The sequence below is a fragment of the Pogona vitticeps genome, chromosome 4 (genome assembly GCF_051106095.1).
Source record: "Pogona vitticeps strain Pit_001003342236 chromosome 4, PviZW2.1, whole genome shotgun sequence".
NCBI classification, from domain to species: Eukaryota; Metazoa; Chordata; class Lepidosauria; order Squamata; family Agamidae; genus Pogona; species Pogona vitticeps.
The window spans coordinates 57,569,770-57,592,194 of NC_135786.1; the positions used below are offsets into that span (position 1 = coordinate 57,569,770).

The following is a 22,425-nucleotide window of genomic DNA, read 5'->3' on the forward strand; positions in this document are numbered from 1 at the left end:
AAATCACATTGATTTGGGGAGCCAGGTGGAAGCTTGAAGTAATGACACACTTCTGTAGCATTGACTGATCGCGTGTACAGTATATGCCTTTACTATATACAGATGCAGAGAGGCCAACTGGTTCCCCCCCCCATAAGCTCCCCTTTATGTCCAGAACGTAGTTATTTTATGGTTATTTTACTGTTTCTGTGCTTATATTTATTAAATTTGTCCTTTTAGTTCTCTCAGTTTTTAAAAGGGAAATGCTTATGGGGTGGTTATTTCTTAAAAATTAAATTTAAAAATTATTTTTAATTTTTGTTTTAAAAATTGGTCACTAGAGGATGTATGTAGATTTTGAGTTTAAAACTCCTGTTTTGTACAATTTTTTTAGCCTGGTAAGGTGATGAGAAACACTTATGGCCCTCTAAGGTCCAGGGATGGGTATGTAAACCTTTGGACCTCTTGAGATCCCATCTCTGCTCTAGAGGGTTAGTGGGAGGTATCTTTGAGGATGTTTGAATAGTGTTTTATTAGGACTGGATACACTAAATTGTCTTTGGGTTTCCATAATCCGTGGAAGACCTAAAGGCTAAAATGGCTGGTGTTTCTGCACCTGTTTATAGAGGTGGAACTTAGAAAGATCAAGTGAGTGACCTACATTTGGATTCATAATCTGTTGAAAACAAAAGGGAAGGGGCTGTATTTCTGTGTATAAACCTGCTGTTGTTGTGAAGCCATTTGGAATATTTTGTAGTGTTCTGATCATTTGCATTTCAAAAGAGAAAATAATGTGTCATACTGGTAAAAGAAAAGAAAAGGGCAATCAAAATAAGTAGAGGGTTTTCTCTGTGGAAAGACTAAATCTCGTGGAAACTGTTCTTGTTTTTTTTTTTACTGATGAAACGGGGGAACATGATTTAGTTTTATAAAACTGTGACTGGAATGGGACAGGAAGTTTCTCTCTCTGGGTCCCAGAGCATCACCCTAATATGACTCATATATGAGAGGTTTCCATGTCTGCTTCCATTCATTGTTCGTAAAAAAATACCTTTTGAAGTTGTAAAGCTCCTGAACAGATTAGATGTGCTCTACAAAGAGGTGAAATCAACTTAACAGATGCATAGGATTATTTCCTCAGTTGGAGCTTTAAGTTTGTTCGTATCATGGGAGACACACATACCTTGAGTGATTTGCTTTCCTATGATGGGTTCTGCAGCTCTTTATGATTTGCAGCCCTGATGGTGAGACTGTAGAATGAACTGCTAGCACAGGTTGGAAATACTTCCACCCTATTGGTTTTTCAAAAAAGATGTAAGGCTTATCTTTTCAAAAAGCCTCTGGCTTTGGAAGCTTTAGAAAACTTTATATTATAGAGCTTTATATTGTTATTATTTAAAGATTCTGGTTTTGCTTTTTTTTTAAAAAAATCTTTTTTTAAAAAAATTGCCTTTTTATTGTTTTAGGTTTGGTTGTGAGCATTCTTGAGGCTTGGAAGGGTAGCGATGGTAATGCTTAACATTTCTACAAGTATGCCCAAGAGGTCAAATCATTTCACATGCGCTGTCTAGTTGTAATCTGTGCATAGTTGTCCAGGTCTGACCAGGAATATTCACAATATGACCATCTGGAGGTCATTAATACAGAGGGTCACCATATGTTGGAGGCAGCTTGATAGGACGTAACAAACACAATACTTGCAATAACTCAGTAAAGCAATTCAATAGTATTATCCTCCTTTTTGCAGAAATAGAAATGAGACCAAGGGCAGAAATACTCATTACGGAAAGCCCACAATTCAATGAAGAAATTTCATAAATGTGGAAAGCATGTGAGTGCACAGCAGGAGTTTTTTCCTCATCTCATGTATTTTGGAAATTAATTAGCTTGCTTTGTTTCTTGATTAGTCTTCAGGACTTAAACATGGGCTTCTTCTGAAGCTTGAACAGAGCAAGAATATCATAATTCCTACCTCTCCTTTGCTTTCTAGCCTGTGAGTCATATCTTTCTGCTTCTGCCATGAGAGAAAGTGGCTTCTACCCATTCAAAATCTTACAGATGTGCATGAGCCCTTTCTCACATGCTCCAAGGAGTATATCTACCAAAGAAGGGGTGGGCAAGGTTGACCTTCCAGATGTTATGTATCTCCCATAGTCCTCCATTATTGACTCTGTTGCCTAAGACCTATGGGGATTGTAGGACCAAAGCACTTGTAGGTCAACAGTTTTCCTGTACTGCCCCAGAGATTAGTGTAGAAAATGACTAGGCAAACCCTTGAGGGCTCACCTGCAGGACATGCTGACTACTGCATCACCATCACCATGAGGGGAAAATAGCATGGAGAGAGAGAGATTGAGAGAGACTGAGGTGGCCTCTCACAGGGGGGTTGATCCCTAGGGGAAAGGATAGACTGGAAGAAGAGCAAAGGGGTTGGTGCATTAATCAGGGAAGCAAAAGATCACATTATTCACCTGCATGTGAATAATGTGAACCTTGTGATGATTGCTAGAGCTGTGCTCAGTGATTTAGGTTTCTGGCTGCAGAGCCAGTGTTTGGGAGCATGATTCCCCACAGTCCCTCCTTGACAGGGACTGGATTTGGTGATTCAGTCTCTGCACTTCTGAGGTTAGTTCGATTAAATTTCAGTATACAGTAATTCTCTTCTACCATTTTGCATTTTACTCACCACCACCTGGAATTTTCTTTCCGAGAACTGGCATTCTTTGTTTCCATGCAGGACAAGAGGGCACTGCGGATGCCATTTCTTTTGACAACAGCTGTATTTGCAGCCGCAGTTGTCCTGGTGGCACTATCACAAAATAAACTGTGTCAAGGCAGAGTGTACTCATCTTCTAAAGAGGAACAATGTGGCATAAGGTCACCTACTACATGTGACAAAACAAAGGCACTGAAATTGTGACTAGGCTACCAATAGCATCCATGCACAGTAGACACTAGGCCTGTAGAAGTCACCTGTGCACCAAATAGGTAATGGACCCGTTCTTTGGAAAGTACTGCTTGGATTAGTTTCATCCCATAGCTGTTTTTTTGGGATGCTGTTACAGTCAGTACATTTCACAAATGTAGGGCCAGCTTTGCCATGAGGCAGAGTGAGGTGACTGTGGCCAGTAGCATGTTTTGGGGAGAAGGGAATGGCAATAAGATAGCAACATACATACCAGAGTTGGGGGGAAAATTGCTCTTTTGGACCACATTTCCCAGAATTCCACAGGAACTATGTCCAGAGGCAATGCCGCCTGGGGATTCTGTGAGCTATAGCTCAGCAAAAGGAATTTCCTGAAGTTCTGGTGTATGCCATGCACCCTTCCTAAGCCAGTTTGTGCTTTCTCCAGATACATTGGAGGATTCTAATTTAGCTGCCAGCTTTTGTACATGGAATTATGGCAGTGTACCATCGTTCCCTTTGCCTCAGCCAAAAATAAAAAATAAAAAATAAAAAAAAGGCTCAAGTGGCCCTTATTCCAGTATCGTTTGAGACAGTTAACTTTTGAGTCCGCCTCTCATGCTCTTAAAAATACAACTTCAGAAAATGCATTTTGTAGCAAGGGGAGGTCTTCGCTGAAACTGTTCCAGGGTCAAGAACTGAGGGGAAGAAACCTCATTAACTGGAAAATCCTTCAGGGAGTAATAAGCACAGCTTCAGTCAGCTTTCAAGTTATTTGGTCTCTCACTACAAGGGAAAAGAGGAAGAGGCCGAGATCCCCGTGAGCTTAGAGCGTGCCTGACAAATCTCCCAATCTAGGTTTCTTTCTCTCTTTTTTTCCAACATAGAAGGCTCTGGATGAAAGCAGATGGATTTCTCACTTGACAAAGTTCTAGATTGCACATTTGCTGGGATGATTGGAAGGTAGATAGAGTGTTAATAAGAGCTCTGCCTTGCACGAGGCATGCTTGTTACAGCTGTAAACTGGATACCCGAATTCTGATTGATTTTCTTCTAATGCAAGCAAATATTAAAGGGGGCAGTCTAATTTCAGTGCCAGTTTTAAGCATCAGTCTTAGCATGCCATTAAATAGGATTAAAACATTTCTCCAATGACTCTCAGGTTTCCCTGTTGGATCTTCTTCAAGGAATATTAATCCCCCTTCCACAGCTTCCTGATTGTGCAGGACAGCATGTGCTGCCAGGGCAGAAAATGTAGCATAAAATTTCATCTTTAATGCTTTATTACCATGGCTACTCCAGCTCATGGAACTCTGCAAAGTGGAAGGGGGGGTTAACAATGAGGTGAAGAGATGCATATTTCATTTGCAGAAGTCAGGAGGTAGAAATGGTTCTTGTGGCTTGCAGCTAACAGATGCAAAAATAAAAATACATTGCTGTTTAGCAGAAATGGCACCTCAGAATATGTTTTGTATTCTGCATGTATTGTGTCATTCTGATGAATCACCCGACTTTGCTTTCCCAGGCGAGCCCTTACATTTTTCAGAACAGAAAGTTTGGGATGACTAGGTGGGTAACTATAATTGGGTGGGGGGGAGAGAGAGCATTGATTGTCCAGATGTTTTAGACTGCAGCTCCCATAATGCCTTCCCACAGCCATACTGGCTGGAGCTTCTGGGAATTACAGATGTTGGCATTACAGTCCTAAACATATCTCCCATGAGTTTCTTGGAAGCAGGAGGACAGAATATAATAAATGAAGCTGTTTGTTAATTCCCTTTGAAAACAAGACCGTTATTATTATTATTATTATTATTATTATTATTATTATTATTATTATTATTATTATTATTATTATTATTATTATTATTATTATTATTATTATTATTATTATTATTATTATTATTATTATTATTGAGCATGTTTGGGTATATCAAACTTTTCATGAGGCTCAGAGAGTGAATGTTCCATGCTTTTATGGATAGTTATAGTGAGGTACTTATGACATGGAAAATTATGGATTTTATTTAGTCATACTGTATACCAAAGTTACACCTTACTGTGATGAGCCACAGAACTTTTTTTGTTCTCATTCATTATGGTTTTATACTAAAAGTTAGCATTTTGTTTGGTAGTGAATATTGAAAGCACTAATAATATTGGCATATTTGCTGTAGGAGTGGTTGCCAAAGCTGGCTCATATATTATATTATTTTGTCTGATGTACTTCAGGGAGCACAGTTGGGCACGACATAGCCACTATCCGTTGCATACTAGTCTCCTAATTTATCCTCTTCTTGTGTGTGCTTTTGAATTCACAGCTTTTGATGAATGGCCTCTTTTCCTTGGTAAGTTGGGTATAAATTAAATTTAGATTTTTCTTCTCTGGGTCTTACTGGACCAGATGAAATGGGAACTCTGCCTTGAATTGTTCAGTTTAACTGTAGTTTTCAAATATTAAAGGAAGAGCTGGGATACCAAGTCCAGGTCTCTCCCGTGCATATCCAGAGACAGCAGTTTAATAGCCTGAGAGCTATGAGCTTGGTGAGGCTTCCTGCCTTTTCAGGAGGGAGACCATGCGTCTTACATTGCACAGAACTGTTCTGCATTTATTTGGCTGTTAGAAAATCTCTTTCTGAAGGTCTCTTCCAGCTCAGCCATTCTCAATGGCGGGGGGGGGGGGGCATAAGGTTGTCTAGGGTGCCCTGGCACATTTGAAGGGGCCCACAGACTGAAAAACATTCTATTCTGTCTTTATATGCCTCTGTTTAAATGTGTTGTATCCTTGTTTGATAGGGGGCTCTGGAACCTGAGAAGAAATTCTAAAATTGCCACACCACACCCCCAAAAAAGTTTAGGAACGGCTGCTCCAGCTGAATGTTGCTCAGTCCAAGTCTGATTTAAAGGTGAAGAACAGTAAGAGAAGAAAGCCCTGTTTGCTCATTAAAAGTTAGCACCCAGATAGCAGGCCATGTAGATGCATAGATCACCTGGTCAGAAGCCTCCCCCTTCTGGGGATCTACGTATGTTGTATTTCTCTCTATACTAAAGAGTCATTATTGCTAGATGACCTAACTCAGTGAGTTAGGTAGCTGGCTCACAGGTTTTCTAGTAAAAAGCACCATAGCTGGGAGCTTGACTCCAGGAGAAAAACTGACTGTGTAGTCATGAACAAGCTGCACATTTCCAGGGCAACCCCCCCCCCCTTGCCACTGAAGAAGGGAATGGTAAACTACTTTGAAGTGCTTTATACCTAGAATACCTGTAAGGGGTTGCCATAAGTTGCAATTGACCTGATGGCATGCAATTACAGTGGTGCCTCACTAGACAATGATAATGTGTTCCACTGAAATCGCTGTTTAGCGAAATCATTGTCTAGCGAAAAGCATTTCCCCATTGGAATGCATTGAAACCTGTTTAATGTGTTTCAGTGGGGAAGAATTGTCTAGCGAAGATCGGCCATAGGAAAGCCGCTTTGTGAACCACCGATCAGCTGTTTAAATCGTTGTCTTGTGAAGCTTAGGTCCTGAAAACACCTGTTTGTGAGTGTGGAGGGAGCTGTCAAAATCGTCGTCTAGTGAAAATCGGTTTGTGAAGCAGGGACCAAACATTGTCCAGCAAAATTCCCCCATAGGAATCACTGTTTTGCGAATCACTATAGCAATCTCAAAAAGCCAATGCCTAGCAAGAAAACTGCCATGCGGGGTAACTGTTTAGCGAGGCACCACTGTATTATGATTATGTCTCTGTCGATAAATCATGAAAATGTTATACAAATCATTGCTTCTTTTGAGGAAGATGTGTAAGATATTCCTTACTTAAATGCAGATTCTGTACTCCTCGAATTAATGGCAGATATATTTCAGTATGGCTGGCTGGCTTGATTGTTTGTATAGCTTTTGATCAAAAACAACATAATTTCAAGCAAGTGGCTCATTCTCCTCTTGTTAAGTCGCTTTTATTCTCTGGTAGAAATTCATGGAGTGCATTTCATAGGTGACTACCTTATACCAACTCACACCATTGATCAGCCTCATTGATTGGCAACTGCTTTCCAAAGACTCAGCCAGGAATCTTTTCTAGGCCTACCCGGAGATGTTGAGGACTGAACTTGGGACCTTTTACATAGAAAGCATGTACCCTCCCATTGAGCTGCAATCCATCTCCAATTACTTCCCATTGCTTTTGACAGCTTTGTGTGGCTCATGTAAAGAAAAATCCATTACCATCCTCATGGTATCGCAACAAAGGGGGGTCTCCAGAAACCTATAAGATTCAATTTTCCACTTACACTCCTGACTTAGTGTTGAAATGAAAATTGTGGCACTATTACCTCATGCTCCTCTTTGAAATGGGTACTTCTGTATCATTTCTTTACTCCCTGCTGGACTTAATTACAAGAGTCTATTGGAGCTAGGAGAATTTTTGTAGCCAAGTGAACACTAGGTGCTATTTTAGAGGAGGGAAATTTCTGTGCAGATTCTAACATGTGATGACATTTTGTTGTTGGTGTTGCAGGATAGTTGATTGTGGCTCTCCAGCACATATGCATGCCAGAATTATCAGGCTACAGTGCACGTGGCAATTGTTACATGGGACTGACTTCCATTTGTGAATTTTGCAGTTTGTGAATGGGTCCTTCTGATGTAGCCTAGGATATTTATGACAAAATAGAAAGAATTATGTAGCCCTATCAATGCTGTGCTAATATAACCATATGCACATGTGAGAGTGATTGTTCCAAGTCACCCCATAGAACTGAAGTGGCCACAAAAATATGTATCAGCCACCAGTGCTTATAGGTGTAAGTTATTTATGGTGTTTGAACAGTCTAAAGACGGGGGGGGGGGGGGACAACTTTCTAGTACACAGAACCTTTTTTTCTGGTTGTCAAGGGCTGTTACTTTCATGCCATAAGCAAATAGGTTAAGTGGTGCTATGAGTCTTGTCTGGGTAGTTTGTCAGTTCAGTAGCTCTGTTGGCACAGTTTTATGCTGGAAGGCAGCAGAATTTGTCTATAGTACTGCTAATGAGATATCAGTGTTCAGATATTTATCTTTTTAATATTCAAAAAGGTTTAAAGTCAATTTCTAGTCCCAACTAGAGTACACCCATTGAATCAGTCCTGAATGGTAAGCCAAGGCCTGGGCCTACTGTGGTTGGGACCAACAACTGGGTTTAGGCTCAGGTTAGATCTTCTTTGTCAAATATCACAGCTGATTTTGTGAAGCGGCATGTTCTGAAACTTTTGCTTTTTGATGTTAGAACAAATTAGTACAAAAACTGTACAGGATTATATTAAAGGAGTTGCTGAAGACTAAGGCCAAGATCATCCTTTATTATTCCTGATTACTATATACGGATGTAAACATTGCATCATGAAGGAATCTGCCAGGAAGAAAAATTGATTTATTTGGTATGTGATAACATTGAGTGCCTGCCTCTCTTGGAAGAGCTGGACAGTGAACCAACTTTGGCAGAAATAAAAGCAGCCTTGGATTCCCTTGCCTCTGGCAAGGCACCTGGAAAGGACAACATCCCCGTTGAAGTTTTGAAGTGTTGTAAAGAGATCATCACCACTGAGCTGTATGAACTCTTTTCTCTTTGCTGGAGAGAAGGTGGAGTACCACAGGACATGAAGGACGCAAACATCATCACATTGTATAAGAACAAAGGCGACAGGGGCGACTGCAATAACTACCGTGGTATCTCTCTTCTCAGCGTTGTAGGGAAGCTTCTGGCCCGTGTTGTGCTGAAGAGACTTCAGGTGCTTGCAGACAGAGTGTATCCAGAATCACAGTGTGGTTTTCGAGCTAACAGATCCACCACTGACATGGTATTCTCCCTCCGACAGCTGCAAGAGAAATGCAGGGAACAACAACAGCCACTCTTTGTGGCCTTCATAGATCTCACAAAGGCCTTTGACTTGGTTAGCAGGGACGGACTTTTTAAAATACTTCCCAAGATTGGATGTCCACCTCAACTCCTTAATATCATCAGGTCCTTTCATGAGGAAATGAAGGGCACTGTAGTTTTTGATGGCTCAACATCAGATCCCTTTGACATCAGAAGCGGAGTAAAACAAGGCTGTGTCCTTGCGCCAACCCTGTTTGGGATCTTCTTTGCTGTCATGCTGAAGCAGGCCTTTGGAACTACAACAGAAGGTGTCTATCTCCGGACTAGATCAGATGGAAAGCTTTTTAATCTCACTAGATTGAGAGCAAAGACCAAAGTCCAAATGAAATGCATACGGGACTTCCTCTTTGCTGATGATGCAGCCATTGTTGCCCACTCTGCTGAAGACCTCCAACAACTCATAAATCATTTTAGCAAGGCCTGCCAAGACTTTGGACTAACTATCAGCCTGAAGAAAACACAAGTCATGTGCCAGGGCGTGGACTCACCTCCCTCTATTACTATCTCCATGCAAGAACTGGAGGTTGTTCATGAATTTGTGTACCTTGGCTCAACAATCTCTGACACTCTCACCCTAGATGTCGAGCTGGATAAACGCATTGGGAAAGCAGCTACCATGTTCTCTAGACTCACAAAGAGAGTATGGCTTAACAAGAAGTTGACGGCATACACCAAAATCCAGGTCTATAGAGCCTGTGTCCTGAGCACACTCCTATACTGCAGCGAGTCCTGGACCCTTTGTGCACGGCAGGAGAGGAAGCTGAACACCTTCCATATGCGTTGTCTCCGACGCATTTTTGGTATCACCTGGCAGGACAAAGTTCCAAATAGAGTAGTCCTAGAACGAGCTGGAATTTTCAGCATGTATACAATATTGAAACAGCGCCGTCTACGTTGGCTTGGGCACGTCGTGAGAATGGCTGATGGTCGGATTCCAAAAGATCTCCTGTATGGAGAACTAGTGCAGGGAAGCCGCCCCCGAGGGAGACCACAGCTGCGTTACAAGGACATCTGCAAGCGGGATCTGAAGGCCTTAGGAATGGACCTCAACAGATGGGAAACCTTGACGTCTGAGCGTTCAGCCTGGAGGCAGGCGGTGCATCATGGCCTCTCCCAATTTGAAGAGACACTTGTACAGCAGACCGAGGCAAAGAGGCAGTCCCGAAACAAGCAAAACCAGGGAGCTGGACCGGGGACAGATTGGATTTGTCTCCAGTGTGGAAGGGATTGTCACTCTCGAATTGGCCTTCTCAGCCACACAAGACACTGTTCCAAGACCTCCATACAGAGCACGATACCATAGTCTCTTGAGACTGAAGGATGCCTACAAATCACCAAAGTGGGTGCTTGATCAAATTAACCCTGAACTCTGACTAGTAGCTAAACTAACTAAATGCAGCTTTTTATACTTTGGGACACATCATAAAACAAGATTGACTGGAAAAGACAAGAATACTAGGAAAAGTTGAAGGCCATAGGAGAAAAAGGAAGATCTCACATGATACATATTCTTACATAATCAGCAGCAGCAACATAAATGCTGCATGGTCTTTGTACGAGTACACAACCTGAAAACAAGGATGAGTAAATACCTTTATCAGATCACTAAAATACCACAAACAGAAGATGGCTTTCAGTTCTTGAAAAGTTCTTCAGCAGGCTGGACATTATAGAATCAGGAGTGGTACAAAAAACAAATAAACATAAAAAGTTCCAACAATTGTGTAGTAGTATGTAGATGTAATATGAGGTTCCTCTGTTTTAAACAGGATCCCAAGTGGAGGCTGCCAAGTCAGTTCAGAGGCATCAGGTTTCACATTTCACCTCAAAATAAGGTTGTGGATTAGGATGCTTCTCTCAGTCTTGTTAGATAAAGCGTTGCTAGTCACTTATCACATGCCTCCCTGCCCACCACTGCATTGAAATTAATGATTCCTTTCTGCCTGGAATAGAGAGGTACAGTACATAGAGATGCGGCAAGCCCCAATTGGGGAAAATAATTAGTTTATACCCATTATGTAAGCCAGCAGCTTAAAAGAATTCTGACAAAAACAAAAATTAAAGAACAAAAATAATGTGGCTGTTATATTTCAATATAAGCTTTTATGGATACACCCACTTCTTCAGATACATTCAACTAAACCATAGGTTCTATGCAGGATAGGCTCAGCAAATGTGGGTTTGGGTCTCAAGAACCTGTGTCTTCCCTGTATATAACCTGTAGTTTTGCTTCACTCTAATATGTCTATGAAGTAGATGTATCCATGAAAGCTAGAAATCTAATCATAAAATAAATAGTAATCTAATCATTAATTAATTAATTAATTAATTAATTAATTAATTAAATAAATAAATAAATAAATAAATAAATAAATAAATAAATAAATAAATAAATAAATAAATAAAGCTCACAATGGGCAAAATCCTGTTTGTACAGACAATATGAAGTTATACCTGTGTAATGTATTGGGCACTATTCCCAGCAGCACAATATGATTGCACAGTTGATTGTGTGATTCCCATTGTGACCCTTGTACAATGTGCTGACAGACGTACTTCATGGATAGCACTTCCACCTTAGCACTCTTGTAGCAACTGTGGGCTTAATATCAAATTATACATAGCTAAGCAATATTATAATTTGTGTTCAAGATGCCACGGCATTTTTGTTTGTTTTTTGTTTTTACTTTTGTCTGGATATGCTTGCACAGATTAACATGGCTACTTCTTCAAAAACTACAGATTAAATGTACTACTAGCCCCCCAAAGTAGACTTTGGTCTAGATTAGATTAGATTAGATTAGATTAGATTAGATTAGATTAGATTAGATAGATAGATAGATAGATAGATAGATAGATAGATAGATAGATAGATAGATAGATAGATAGATAGATAGATAGATAGATAGATAGATAGATAGATAGATAGATAGATAGATAGATACCTCACAATTGGAGGAAAATGTGTTTCTCACTTCAGTCCTGACTTTGTAATGTTAAATAATCTGCCTGATTGTGCCCTGTTTGACTTTTTAGGGTGTCCATAGTCATTATACACAGTCCAGCAAAATAATCAAAAAGCCATCTGGTCCTTGTGCAGAATCTGAAAACAAGCTTGGGCTATACCTTTCTCAGGCTACAGAAATCATAAACAGAAGTTAGTGTTGTCTGCTTATTCACTGACATGTACTGTTACCATGAGTTTTTTTTAAGGCAAAGAAAGAGTAGCCAGGATGAATAATGTAGCAATTAAAAGCCGAAGCCTTTTGGAAATGTGGAAGGCAACAGGAGAGAATGAAAAACTGCTGAATTGGTGACAGAGAAGAGACAACTGTCATAGGGTACTTTGTTTACAACAAAAGTGGAGACATTCAGTGGGCTCTTGAGTTATCCTAGAAGAATTAAGCAGTTAAACATCTGGTTTTGCACAGGTTTGAGCAGCACTGCACAGAATGTGAAAACATTCCTAGGAAAAATTTATTCAGCAAACCATCAATGGGAAAGTATTTTCATCTTTTTTCAGCTTGCAAAGGCAAGAGGAAAATTGTGATGGGAGGGTGTAGAGATACCCAGCTGTTAAGGAGTGCAAATACAGCTATAAGTCTGAGAGATTTAAGGAACTCATTAGAATTTCTCAGGTTCTTGGGTAGTGCGATAAGGAGTGCTAAGCAAAGTTGCCTTCCTTTCACTCAGTGCTTTCAAGGAAGGCGCTGGTGCAGCTCTGTAGTCAAAAGAGGAGACCAGAAACAATGGGCAGTGTCTGGCCCTCCAGATATTTTAGGTTACAATTCCCCAAATCCCTTACCTTTGGCCATGCAAACTGAGTCTTCTGGAGGACCAGAATTTCCCCATCCATACTGCATTCCCCATCCCTACTGCATCCATTCTAATTATAGGAGTGCCAAGATGCCAAGATGAGTGGCTGAGGAGGAATGCTTCCCTTTGTTGGTATACGGCCATACCCAACCCATGTTGAATGATCGTGTTGCTCACCATGATCTGAGGGTTTTCAGCTTCCAGCATACCACCACTAGCCAGTCTCACCATCACTGTCTTAAACCCAGCAGGAAGTTGCATCTAAAGTAGCCCATTTGAATCAGTGGAACCTACAAAGCATATGGCTCCCCAGCTCCCCACTGATTCAGTGGGCCCACTCTAGTTGTGACTTACTACTGAACTTCAGTCACTGCATGCGGAAAAGTCCTTGAGAACAGGCCCTGAGAACAGGACTGGATCAGCAGTCAATTAACTTCAGCAGTAGAATGGGTGTAGCATGTTGAGTAAAAGACGGGATGGGTGTCAGTTTTGCCACAGTTTAAGTTTTAAATAAAAATTAACTGAAATTCATATCCGAGATGAAAAGAACTTAAAAGAGTCTAGGGTGCTTAACTCTATAAGGTTTAGATTTGAAACCTGCTCCCTGCGAATTAAATCCAGCACTGGCAAAATGAGGATCCCCACTAGTGTGTTTGTACTAGATCATATTATTATCTGAGAAATTGTGCAAGCAGATACAGAAGTTGTGCAAACACTTGCACAGTTGCTTGGATGAGCTTTTGGATGAGCCAATTGTGCAACTGCTTGTGCAAAACTGAATTGTATGCAGTGCGCAACTGCAAACAAAACAGGTGCAAACAGTTCAGTACAAGGAAGTTGCCCGTCAAACAGAAAAGCCCAGGTAGCCTTCTAAGTGACCTTGGATCCTCTACGTCATCAAAATGGCAACTGGTACCTCCAAAGGGCACAGTTCTCTATGACATTTCTGTTTTTTCCCTGAACCTTAAAATAGACCCAAATAGTGCTGTGGGTTAAACCGCAGAAGCCTCTGTGCTGCAAGGTCAGAAAACCAGCAGTTGTAAGATCGAATCCACGTGACAGAGTGAGCTCCCGTCACTTGTCCCAGCTCCTGCCAACCTAGCAGTTCGAAACCATGTAAAATGTGAGTAGATAAATAGGTACCACCTCGGTGGGAAGGTAATGGCGTTCTGTGTCTAGTCGCGCTGGCCATGTGACCATGGAAACTCTACGGACAAAAGCTGGCTCTATGGCTTGGAGATGGGGATGAGCACCGCCCCCTAGAGTCGGACACCTAAAAATGTCAAGGGAAACCTTTACCTTTACCTTAAAAAAGATCTGGAAATTTTTGGTTTCCAGAAAATGGGCAAGTGCATCCCACAGAGTCCTTGGAAGAGAAAAATAGGGCAGGGACTACCTTTTCACTCTCTGCAGTTACCCACAGCTATGGTAAAGAGAAGGACACAAGAGTCCCCAGCAGACTGGAGCTATGAAAACAAGCTGTTTAGTTAATATTCCACATTCCAGGGGTGCTGGAAATATTTCTCTGTATTTGCTCTCTTTGAGAAAAATTTGGTGCTCCCTCAAGCTTACTGATACTACATTCTTGTGTACTGGGCAGTGTAAATCCGTGTTTAAGAAAGAACCTTCGGCAAAATCAGTACTTTTAGTAATCTGTTCAGCTGTTTCAAATGTGCTTCTTTCAGAGCAGATATTGAAATTTGAGAACATTCAGCACAACTCTACATATGACTCATTTAAGTAATAACATTTGCTAGGTAGATTTAATGGGTTTTTTAAAAAAACTTATACCAGTTCAGCTGGTATACGTTTTTTGTATTCTGCACCCCAGTTCTCTTGAGTACTGCAGGAGCTTGGGGATTTTACCCATGCTTGGCCTACTTGGAATCAGGTCACTAGTGGCCTGTGGCATTCTGTGAAATAAGATTTATTTTCAGATAGAAATACGTTTAGCTTATTTTGCAATTCACAGCATTAATTCAAACAGATCTGGTTTCCCCTAGATTTCTGGGGGTCATTGTCACATCCCTTCTCTCACCTGCCAGTATCCAACCTCCCTTTGCTGATCACTTGACTATTTAGGTGATGGTCTCTTTAAATTGCCACACAAATAAATTAGTTTTATTTAATAATCTTCACTTATCACTCCTCTTTCCACTGGTGCTCACCTTCAGTTGCCCCTGTATATGTGGACATTTAACCTTTCACTCAGACTCTTATACACGCTCCACAAGCAGGCAAAAATGTGATCTATATCCCCATCAGATCGTACCCTCAGACACAATCTTTACTGGAATAATTCCATATTCTGGAGTCTTTTCTCTTTTATCCTCTGTAAAAGCTGCAATTTAACAGGCTTTGAGAATATTAGTTTATAATTTAATATAATATTAATTCTTAATATACACATGACTTAATATACACATGTTCTGCAGGACAGTGGTGTTCCTATATTCCCAACAAAATAAAAAGGATTACTTGCCTCCGTCTATTAACAGAGGGGCTTCCCTATGTGTGTAGTTACCTCTTTGATCGTTTTGTACTGGCAGATACAAATAGTTCAGTAACTGTTAGTTATGCATTCTGTGTCACATAAATCATGAAACAAAGGATTATGATGGTGGCATATACATTCATCCATGCTTATATAACTACAATTTGCATAGACCCCCATTTCTCCCTATATGACATGCACATTTGAATGTAAGTATAACATGCCTTCCTAGTTAATAAATCTGCAAGTTTACAGTGCAGTGCTTCTGGAAGTGAAGGATTGGCCAACTACATGCTGTTGCCCAGTATTTTTCCACTCTTTGGGGAGGCTCTTCCTGTGTCCCAGTCTAATCTTTCCTACCATATAGAAGAATGTTTTGAAATACATAAAGTACTTAGAGCATCATTTGTCGACCCTACAGTGACATATAATACTGTCCAACATTGACTGCTTCTCAAAAAGCTCTAAAAAGGTAAGGTAAACGTTCCCCTTGACATTTAGTCCAGTCGTGTCCGACTCTAGGAGTCGGTGCTCATCCCCGATTCCAAGCCATAGAGCCAGTGTTTGTTCATAGACAGTTTCCACGGTCACGTGGCCAGTGCGACTAGACACAGAACGCCATTACCTTCCCACCGAAGTGGTACCTGTTTATCTACTTGCATTTGCATGCTTTCGAACTGCTAGGCTGGCAGGAGCAAAAAGCTCTACCTCCTTACTAAAGATCATGGACTAACAGAAATGATCACTATTCTACTTCAAAACCAATGATACTTCATTGAATTTTGAAGGAGGCATGGCCACTGGAGAAACTGAAGGAACAATATCCCATAGGGTATCATCCTGACACCATTACTTTTTAACATTTAAGCAAATGATCAACCAACATTCCCATACCCAGGAGTTTCATCTGTGCTGGTGATCTTGCCTTGGCAGTCCTTGAGTCCACTGAGCTTCAGCTAGTCTCTGCATTAGAAGATTTTTTTCCTTACATTATTTAAAAAAGAACGACACTGAAACCAAACCTTTTAAAACCACTGGTCTGTGTTTTCCACTTAAAGAACAAAGAAGCAGAGAGAACACTCCGAGCTAGCTGGAAAGGCAAGATTTTGGAACATTGTTGTACCCAAAATTATTTGGGCATCACTTGCCCCCAAGATGGTGAGTTGCTGTTAGTGTAGCACTGTTGAGATCCAGGACTTGATTTTTGCATGGTGGAAGACTGTTGTTTACTTCCTTCCCCTTTATTCTTGCTGAGCAGGAAATCTGAAATCTAGGAACACCCACTGGGAATGTGTGTACAACAAAATGGAACAAAACAAAAACAAAGCCACAACAGTTTGCACTGATTTCCCAATGTGCTGTGCATTGGCTGATCTGATGTATGATTCGTAATGGACTGGACCAAGATCTTTCTTTAGGTCATTCTTTGGATTCATTCTGTCTCATCCCAGAGAACACAGAATCATACATGCTTTACTAGTTGTTATACCTGAACCTGTAGAACAAGAGGTTTTGCAGAAACGAGAAGAGAGTGAAAGGAAGAGATGGCTAGAAGCTACTTCATAGCACCTTTTCTCCTGGCTCCCTGTGGCTACTTCCTAGTCTCTTGCCTTATTTCCTCTTGATGCTTTTCTGCTATAGGTTTGATACAGGTTTCCAGCCTTACAGAGAGATGCAGCTGCATTCTTATATTTTCATGAGCAGTGAATTTTTTTTTTTTGTATTTTTGCCAATACTTATATAACTTAGCTTGCCAAATGAGCATTATTTTATTTGGGGAATAGTCATTCAAGCCTTGTCCTCCAGGAGAAAGTCAGAGCTGCTCAATTGGCAGAGGTTTTGTGTGATCCCGGTGGGCCTTTTATCATTGTGGGAATGAGATACTGTGGTGGGAGGAGAGGAGGCAATGTATCAGGAACTCCCAAAGGAAAACAACAAGGAGAGGAAAGCAGTATTTTATGGAGCACCGATAGGTCAACCTTACCAGCAGAAGGACAAATGGGTCCCAGTTGCTTGGAATTATTACATTTCTAATTGTTGGTTGTCTGGTTCCTTTGATGTTTTTTTATAGTATCTTCCTTTCCTTTCTCTCTTTTCTCTTCTCATTTCTGCATCTCCTTTTATTCTGCTGCTTCAGACATAACAACTTGTACGACATGTATTATCCTCTTTCCTTTGGGATGACAGGGACTCCCTCCACCCAGCGGTGTACTACTCATGCTTAATGGGTCATTCAGGTAATTTGCGGCAGCCTCCCACACAAATTCTACTGCCTCTTCACGTAATCGTCAAGTGGTGAATGTGGTTTGTCATTGCATGGCAGGGCATCCTGTTCAATGAAAGCAGAATTACAGGTAGAGACCCACAGGCTCTACAGTTTTTTTCAAATGCAAAAGAGAATGACATACAACCCCCTCTCAAGATGTGCTTTGCTTCCAGATTTTTGTGTAGGGAAAGGTGTGCAACATTAGGATCAGGACAAACATAGGGGACCAGTGGACCCCAAGGCATATCACATAAACAACAATTGCCGCAGGCATTCTCTTCTGCTCCCTTTTTTTCCCTTTCCATCCGTGCCTCCAAGGGAAGTAAACCATTGACTGGCAACTTCCACAAAATGCTTCTGCTCCCTGACTTTATCACTAATGTGTATTATGTGCTGGAGTCCTACCCTCCATTCTTAATCATTGGGTGTCACTTCTTAAGATAAGGGGATAGATCATCCTTCTCAAGATGCTGCTGAATCTTTTTGAATGTTTAGAATAAATTGCCGTAAGTGAGTCATGCGGTAATTGCTCTCTGAAGCTTCTTGTGCGCTACTCTGAAGCTTTCTGTTCTTCAAGCTTAACCTTATTCAGGGGCAATGATGGCCAGTGTCCTCTGCAATCCATCAGCATCTTCTTTGTTCACCTGGCAGCAACCATGCAGGGAAAAATGCAAGTTTTGCTTCTGTTTCCCTAGTTACGGATCTATATGATTTGTGGTGACTCAGAGCAGCTTTCTCTCTGGTCCAAATGCAACAACCTGAGTGTTTAAAATCCCTCAGGTTGAGCCTCCTCCTTCTAAAGCAGTGAAATATTGTTTCCTTGGAGGAGTGTGCCAATGATTTGAAACAAGCTCCCTCTGCACTCAGTCTGTGTATCTCCTTTCATTTAATTGGTGCTCTTGCGTGCTTTGAAGATAAGCTATTGAAAGAAACATTTGCAAGAGCCCTAGCTCTGAAGCTGGAATGCTATTAAACTCTTTCTAATCCCTCATTATCTCTCCTGTTCACTGCTGACACCCTATGCCATTAGGGCCCAATCCAAAGTTCATTCAAGTAAGCAAAGGATCCTGTGACATTTACGGGAATGTCTTCATTGCAGCCTTTTCTGACTTCGTTCAGCACTTCAAATGCTGGACAGCTCCCAGAAAATTGTTAATTGTCCTGAAGAACTGGGATTGACCAAACTGATGTATGATTGGTCTTGGAGGAACTGTTCTTGTGAAATTCCAAAATACATTATATGCAGCTGTTGAAGCCCCTGAAACAAACTCTTATTATAATGATGTTTATAGTAGACCTTGAGAACCATTCTTTTTTTTAAATACCATTTTATTCATATCTAAACATAAAAACTTAAAAACATTAACAATCTAACAGATAATAACAAAACAAACAAACAGACAAAAGAAAAGAAAAAGAACACAGCCTTCCTTCCCCCGAGAACCATTCTGATGGAATAGATAGAATGCTAGATTAGGACTCATGAGACGTGGGTGCAAATCCCTGCTCAGCCATGAAAACTCACTGGGAGAGGGTGGCAATGATAAAATGCTCTGTGACCATTTCACATGCCTTAAAAACCCTGCTAGAGTCACCATAGGACAGAAGCAACTTGGTAGCACATTACAATAGCAAAGCAGACCTTGGAATAATACAAAACACAAGTGTTAATAAATATACCTCCCTACCTGATAATATGAAAGTTCCACCTCAGATGAAAGGCTTGTTTCCGAAATTTTGCACCACTCTTAACTGTGGTTATAAATGTGAATTCAGTGTGATTCACCTTTCACTAATGATATACATACAACTAGAACTGCTCAGCCATCTCTGACTTCATTACAATGCAGTGGTGGTGGTAGGGTATACTGTATTGCAGAGGGTAGTAGTTTTTTTTTATTCTGCCATACTCAGTAGAAAACTAGCTGCAAAAAAGATCTAGTTTACAAAATGAAATACCTGACATGAAATACCTGACTTGCCTTCATTAGATTCCAGAACAGTGATGGCGAACCTATGGCACAAATGCCACAGCAGGCCTGCAGAGCCCTCTCTGTGGGTATGTGAGGCATAAGTCACCATCAAGAAATACTTACCTGTCCTCCAATCCTAGATTTCAGCACTCCCCTCCGCTGGTGCAGTGGTCCAGCGGAGGGGTGCAGTTACTGGTCTAGCCTGAGGGGGTATTGGAGGACTGGTAAGTATTTCTCTGTTAATACTGTCCCTGGGGGAAAACACAAGCATTTAACCCTTGCAGTGCAGGGGCAGTTGTTTTTAAATAAGTTGGTTTTGTGTTGCAGTTTGGGCACTCAGGCTCAAGAAGGTTTGCCATCACTGTTCTAGAACATTCTCTAGGGGATTCAAGTGCAGACTCAATAATGTGCATCCATAAATCGAACACTCGCATAGGTGAGTCTGACATGTGTGTCCCATTTAGTTTCTTGGTGAGGTCTAGCTTCTTCAGTTAGGAGTGGCCCTCCAGATGTTCTTGTACCACAGCTTGCATCTGTCAGCCTGTTGGTTGGATCTGTTGGGTCCAACAATATCTGGAGGGCCACAGGTTGTTACTTAAACAGAGACTTCACTGAACTTGATTTCTCAAGGTGCAGAAGGCAACTGATGTTCAGTTGGGGTTACAGTTGATGGAAATAAATCAATATTCGGAAGACCAAAATGTTTGGTTGTTTTCCTGCTGTAATTTCCATAACTTTAGGAGATAATTTTTTGTAATCTTGGCATCTCAAGTATAAAAACTGAAGCAGGAGAGAAAGCAACATTTCTGTTCATGTGGCTTAGAACTAGCTCATGTTTCAAAGACAGTCTATAATGAGGAATATTCTTCTACCATTCCTTTTCATTTGTACTGGTCTAGTTGTCTTTTTAATGATGTGACCCCCTTGGGTCCTTTTGAGGAGAAAGGCAGGGTAAAAAAATAATTTAAATATTTATTTAAAAAATAAAATAGGTGACCATTGGATACAAAGTGTGGTGTAGTGAACAGAGTGACTGACTAGGACTCAGAACGCCCGGGTTTGAATCCCTGCTCAGCCATGGAAACTCACTGGAGGAGTGGAACTGGTAAAATCACTCCTTGACTATCTCACTTACCTTGAAAACCCTGTTAGGGTCACTATAAGCCAGTTCTGACTTGACAGCACATAGCATCAACAAGGTGACAGTCAGAAATTAGTTGCCTTTTTGTGTATCAAGTGATATTCTGCACTGAAAGGTTCAGACAGAGTAAAAGAAAGCAGTTCCTTGGCTGTATTGATGCAGAGCATTATTGATTTCATCAGAAATTGCCTAGGTTAGAACCAGCAGCCAGTTGTGTAGGCAACACCCCTGTGTTCCTAAGAGTCAGCATTGCACTTCAGAGTAACCCCTTGGGCCATGAGGTATCCTCAGGTTGAGGACCAGCCCTGCTCTTCTAGACTAATAACTGAGCCTTCTTGTCACGTGTGAAGTGAGTTAAGCAAACAGATCTTCCTGGTTCTAGTTGGGTTACCTTGGATTAGTTTGGGGCATTCCTTGCTTTTAGTATATTTTCAGGCCTGATCCAGTGTCAGCCAAAGGCATTTTGCTATCTGAAAAGAAGAACAAGATGGCACACACTGCTGTCCCATGACTAAAAGCTAATTCGGGGCAGGGAGCAGTTTCGTCAGTATTGACACCAGGACGTGGTCTTTCAATGAATTTGAAGGCAGCAAGCAAATTTAGGACAGAGTGGAGAACCTTTGGTCCTTCAGGTGTTTTGGATTACACAAACCTTCAGATTTGAACCTTTGGATCTTCTCTAGCTATCCATGGTTCAGCCTTGACACCTTCACTTCACTAAACAAATTCAAGGTTGTGTTTCTTGGCTGCTGTTTAGAATATTTCTGTAAATGAATGTTGCATTAAAAACACAGTTCAAATTATCTGGTAGATTTGTATTGAAAATGGATCTGTCTGAGCTATTTTGTGATTTTTTTTTCTTTCTTTTCCTTTATTATAGGAATCTTCTGGATAAAGATACCTTCTCCAAGTCAGATCCATGTACGTAAAATTTTCACACATCTTCATTTTTTTTTCAGGCAATGATTTGGTTATAGTATTTCTGAACTTAGTTTACAAAAGTTCATGAAATGAGATTTGTTCTGAATCCATGGAAACTTAAGAGTCCTGCCATGCAAATAGGTATGAAACTTTGCAACCTTTGGCATAAAAGAGCCAAAATGAAGCACTTTTAAGATTTGTAAGAACAGAATTTATGGCTAAGTTTCAGTGCTTTTCTTGAATAATGTGAACTTTTATAGCAAGCTCTGCTTCTAAGCAAATATATGCTGGATTGTACTGTTAATTTTTCATCTGAAACCCGAGGGACTTCAGATTACTGGTTTATTCAGAGTTTCATAACAATTACTCTAAAACAAAGAATGGTGGGTTGTGTCAGTTGGTGAATAAAAAGATCTTCCTGGCTTTAGACTTCCTGTATGGTAGCAGTCGTATTTGGGTAACCTACAACCATCACACATTTATAAAAATAATCACACCAATTCCTGCATGTGGCTATTTGAGTATGCACATCTACCTTGAGGTGTGTGAAATCTTCATTTATGCTGCTGGAAGGATAGTGTCTAAATGTACAAAAGAATGCACATAAAGCCCTGTGTACTGAAAAGGAAACTGCAATCCTGTGTGGGTATCTCAGCTTTCATGTTCAGAACAGCCCTCTGGCTTGGCTTTGATATTTTCAAGTGCTCCTAATAAAGGTGATATTTCTCAGACCTTTACATGTATCAGTGTACATATTTCAGGGACTCGTCTGTTTGATTTGAATGAATGAATCAGCCTAATTCTCTTGATGTATATGTATTCTCCTGTATACTGACAATAAATCCATTATTCAAATGTAGCCAGAGTAGCAACAGGCCTGCACAAGAGGGAAGAATCAAAACCCCAAGCTTTTCAGAGGTATAAATGTTTATCAGGAAACATGAAACATTGGAAATTCCCCTCTGCCTCCACAACCTAGTGAGGACTGAGCATTCTTATTGATTGAATGTTGGA

The 22,425-nt window shown here is 40.7% G+C and overlaps 1 protein-coding gene across 2 annotated transcripts in view; it reads left to right on the top strand.

Annotated features, from left to right (window-relative positions):
* Positions 1-22,425, top strand: part of LOC110085286 (copine-5) — a 160,557-nt gene that overhangs the window by 10,788 nt on the left and 127,344 nt on the right. Inside the window, exons 1-2 of one of the 2 annotated variants that reach the window (XM_078392762.1) lie at positions 5,205-5,232; positions 21,371-21,411. In XM_078392762.1, the coding sequence (XP_078248888.1) occupies positions 5,216-5,232; positions 21,371-21,411 (58 nt within the window). In that variant the 5' untranslated portion in view covers positions 5,205-5,215. Of the gene's footprint in view, positions 1-5,204; positions 5,233-21,370; positions 21,412-22,425 lie in introns of those variants that run through there. The other variant, XM_020805296.3, reaches the window with a different exon arrangement.